A 4,620-nucleotide genomic window follows, 5' to 3' on the forward strand; every position below is an offset into this window, starting at 1 on the left:
AGAGTACAGAATGAATAGGCCTGTTTCTCGTATACATCATGCGCGCTCGTTGGGTTTATCATAGTTCATGCAATGCATATAGGTAAAGAAATATATATGGGTAGATGGGAAGGGAGTAGTTGACGAAGGGTGATTGATTGATGGATCATATTTACGATGGTGTTTTCTTTTCCCTTTGCCTGCCTGAAGCTGTAACTGACGGTTATTGTTTCTTCTCCTGGATTATCGAATCCATCCAAGTATCGAGACGTGGTAGAAGATTCTATCTAGTGAAGGATATTTTCTCGATGTTTTTTTTTTTTTTTTTTTCGTTTGTTTTATATTATATTTTGAATGGTTGTTTGGTTGGTTGATTTGGACTTATTATGATTCCACCTAACATTCAGTATCCCTTTAGTAAATCAAGGGACAACTAGTTAGTTGAACTCTTATTACGAACGGAGAACCTAGTTAACAGACACGAGAAAAAGAAATGAAGTCATCCTCGTCGTCGTCGTCGTCGTCTTCTTTTTCTTTTTTTCTTCTTTCCCGAAAAGCCCCTGGATAATGTAGTATGTAATTATAGGACAGTCATACAGCTACGCTAGGGAGTTGAAAAGCCGCCTCGAGGTCATTTAAGTTAGTAGTTGTTTTTGAGTCTCGAGAAGTACGGAGACACTTTCACAGCATTCAGTTACTAGATGAGACAGAACTCTTAGGGTCGTGTGGGACGGCCTGACCCACAGAAGAGCGGACGGACGCCCCCTGAAATCGCTGAACACGATTCTCCAAGTCTGGATGTCGTCAGCTCTGTCGAGGCTTGAGATTTTGAGCTCTTGAGAGCACTAGTCCCTCACATGCGCTGCACATGCACCTTGGGTCGTTAATAGGCGGATTACGTATGTATGAAGCTAGCTCGGAGGTAGTGTGCTCCTACACCGCCCTACGGGAGCTAACAGAAGGGTTGCAGGGCGTACGTACAGCTTCCTGTATGTACAGCGTAAGTGTAGTGTGCACCTCGTCGCATTTGTGGAGGATCATGAGTTCCGGGGCCAGATAGTAGATGGGGGGTGGTTTAAATGTTACTGAAAAAAAAAAGGTATGGAAGTGCTCTTTTAGGTGTGCTTGCGCGGCATAGCTCGCTTTTGCTCACCAAATGCGTCGTTTAATATTGTTTTGTTTATTGGGGGTTAGCTGGGAGCTGACGGGAAGGGTTGTAAAGATTCCCAATCGGGGTAGCTATATTGCCAAGGCAAGATAATAATAGCACTGGGACGTTTCTTTCTCATCACGATCTAACTAGGTTGTCATGTTGCACAGCTTGGCGTCTCGGCTGCCCACGTTCCTTGCCAGAAACCACTAGATATATACCCTCAGCAGTTTCTGTCCCTTTTTTCGCGATGCAAACACTAATCCAGCATTGGGCTCGAATATTCTCTCTCTTTCTTCTTTCCATTCTCTACCGGTTCAAATTTAACAGGGCCTCGATATACCTTCGGGCATCTAGTCCCACACCTTCGGCGAGTTTCCCGGGACCAGTCCAGCTACCTCGGCCATCCCCTGCACTGGACTGCGAAGTGCCTGATGCACCGATATTGTTGCGGAAGAACCCTCCTCTGCTGGAATAACGAGTGTGGCCTGATGCAGTGTGGTCGCTGGCTTTCCGGACGAGGAACGCTTCCTTGGGAGGCTGTTCGCGGCTCCGGTGATGGGCTGATGGAGTATGTGACTGCTGTTGTTTTCCTTCTTCCTCTTCCCCTTGTATGGCACCATGAGAGCCCACCCTAGAGTCCCTTAATCGCATCCACAATACCCACCAGCCCCGGCTTGTCCTGCACGTCCGTTCGATCTCAGATGCGCGACTTCGGGTTTCGATATATGTATTTATGATTTGCGTATGGACGTTGAGAGTATCCTGGCGGGTCCATGTTGGTTCAGAGGAACCAGCGGATGATAGTTTTATTGTTTGCACGGGCATTCCTGGCTCCGGAATGTTTGGGAGGGATGTGTGAATAAAACGCGTTGTAGGGTCATAAATAATGTCATAGAGAGGAGACTGTTCACTGGGACTATCCTTTGAGTTTCGATACTGAGTCCAGAGTGGACTTCGTTGGGGGATCTTGTCTATTGACGTTGATAATAACAGAGGCTTTTGAAGAGGCCCGATTTGGTGATGGATACTTCTGTAAAACGTTGGGGATTGTAACGAAGGTGTTTGAGGTTCAAAGAGGAAAGTGAACATGAAAGGTTGGTTCTAGGTTTCCTGATTAGTTTCCCTTGATGTGGGATAAGTTACAGTGTAAGAATTCTTACCAGATATACTACGACTTGTAGATCCTTATATTTATCGATGGGTGTCGTATCTATGGATATTTTAAAAGGTCAATCTTTTTGTGAGTAAGCATCCTTGTACCAAATTGTAACGTACCCTCAAAATCCTCATTTTTCGTGCGCTCCCGCATCATTAGAGTTAGTATCCGTAAGACGGTTCTCTCTCTTTGAGCCCCTTTCGCTGGCGTATGTCCTGGTCCGGGGCCTTGTGGATCCGCTTCTTCATCGCTCTCCTCAATCTCTGGGTCATCACGAAGCCCTATTATAAACCTCCCGTTATTGTGCAGCCGTGGAAGCGATGTGCTTTCTTGTTCAGTGGAGCTAGTCATGGACAAAGAATCAGTCTCTGATGGGGCTTGCTGTGGGCTGCCACCGAATTTCAAAAAATTTACTCGAGGGTGGGACAGGGAAAAGTTCGAAGAATCAACCCAAGATGTTCCGTATCCTAGAGTGAGTAATTTCATAAACTTTTCCGTACCAAATCCGGACGGATCAGCGGGCTCTTCTGTAGAACGTTTTACGCCATCTCGTGAGTTATTTTCTCCAGATTTCGAGATTTCAGCGGCAGGTTTGGGTGTAGATCCTACCACCAAAGGAGGAGGGATTCCAGGAGACAAACTGCGTTTTGGAGTATGGCTCGGTGACTTTGAAAGGGTCTTGGTTTCACCACTTGAGGCTCTGCCCTCGGGGACTTTTCGTCGTTTTCGTCTTCGGATGGATCTGGGATCACGTTTGACCCCGAATGAGTCTTCCCCATACCTGTATATCCACTCCATCCAGTGGGAAACTCGAGTAAGAGACTGCCTGGAAATAGCCCCAACTCCTGGGAATACCACACCATCAAATGAATGCGGAAGGGCGTTACACCCAATCCACTGGTGACTTTCCCCAACGAGTCCAATATTTGCTGGGTGCTGGGCAGTGGAATTATCATACTGGTTATTGGGAGACGTATCTCCAAAACGAGATACTACCAGATCAACCAGGCCATCTGTTCTCGCAACAAAATCTTTCAGAACTTCGCGTTCTCCACTACCCCATTCCTCTTCTCCAACACCATCCCTAGTTCCCCCGTCGCCGCAAGTTTGATACCATTGAAGATCTCATCTGCTGGGATTCCTTTCAAAGAGGATCCCAATCCATATAAATTTTGTCCAAAACTGCTCTAGTGCACTGCAAAATGCTGGCCTCGCAAACTTTTTAAAAAATGCCGAGGGAGGCCGCGTGATGGAGAAGAATTGGATGCCTCCAAAAAGTGCTGAAGAAACATGTGAAGGGGCAACTTCGCGGGAAGAATATTCGACTCGAGGTGCCGGCGCATTCTCTGGCCGTGGTTGCGGTGAGGCGGGTGGCTCTGGGAATATACGAGTATAGTTGATAGACTATAAATGTATTAGATATGAACAATACGAACGTGGGAAGAAATCCCTACAGCTAGTATCCACCAACCAGATTCTAGCTCATGCAACACGATCCGAGACTTTTCCGTCTCAACTGTGTCTACCGCTTCGCCATTGGAGAAGTTCCTATAGCAAGTTCAGTCGTTGCCACTGATATCTACACGGGCGATATCCGGAGGCGATACCTACTTCCCAAAGCTCACCATACCCTGCGCGAGTCCTATCTGGCGCAACTTCTCATTGTTATCGACTTCAGTATCATCGATAACGGCTCCCAGCGTACTCCTCCGTTGTCTCCTTATTGATGGCCCTTCATTTTCCTTTGTTGAATAGTAGAAGACGATTTGATCTCTGAGAGTCTCCTCCGTAGATCCAAGGGACGGGTTGTATATCGTAAGGAAAGACAGTTGTGCGGGGACAACTGAACTTGGCTGCTTTGCAGGCATTGGCCTTTTAATCAAACGCCCTCTAATACCATGGTTGTATGGCCCAACCGTATACGCCCACTCTTGAATTAAGTGAGATGTTCGAATGCCGTAGGTTGAGGTTGCTTCTTGGATAGCGATAAGGAGATAGGTGTCAACCTATCATCACGTGATATAAATTTTGAGCTCGTTTCCAAATCAAAACATTCTCAGTTTTCAGGCAGGCCAACTTCTCTCATGAGCCGATGAGCTATATGGTGACATCGGGGCTCTTTATTTTGCGTCGGCCGTTACCGGTTCGTACAGCCTATCTTCAAGTTCGATATGCCTCCACCAAGTCATGCGACCCTTTGAGGATCCTCTTCTGCGGGTCAGATAGCTTCAGCATTGCGTCGTTGAAGGCCCTGTGCAGGGAACGCGCGAACAGTCCGGAAACGATCGCCTCAACTGTGATGTTGTCTGCAGACCTGGGAAGAGGGTTGGAC

The 4,620-nt window shown here is 47.0% G+C and overlaps 1 protein-coding gene across 1 annotated transcript; it reads right to left on the minus strand.

The window, feature by feature from the left end:
• Positions 1–1,438: 1,438 nt before the first annotated feature.
• HCAG_05561 (predicted protein) lies at positions 1,439–4,156 on the minus strand (the record flags this gene model as incomplete). The annotated part of the gene is made up of 6 exons (XM_001540044.1): positions 1,439–2,233; positions 2,293–2,342; positions 2,408–3,069; positions 3,508–3,692; positions 3,725–3,836; positions 3,900–4,156. 6 exons carry the CDS (start codon positions 4,154–4,156, stop codon positions 1,439–1,441), a joined length of 2,061 nt encoding a protein of 686 aa, XP_001540094.1.
• Between the last annotated feature and the right edge of the window lie 464 nt (positions 4,157–4,620).

The sequence above is a fragment of the Histoplasma capsulatum genome, genomic scaffold (assembly GCF_000149585.1).
Source record: "Histoplasma capsulatum NAm1 scaffold_5 genomic scaffold, whole genome shotgun sequence".
In the NCBI taxonomy this organism is placed as follows: domain Eukaryota; kingdom Fungi; phylum Ascomycota; class Eurotiomycetes; order Onygenales; family Ajellomycetaceae; genus Histoplasma; species Histoplasma mississippiense.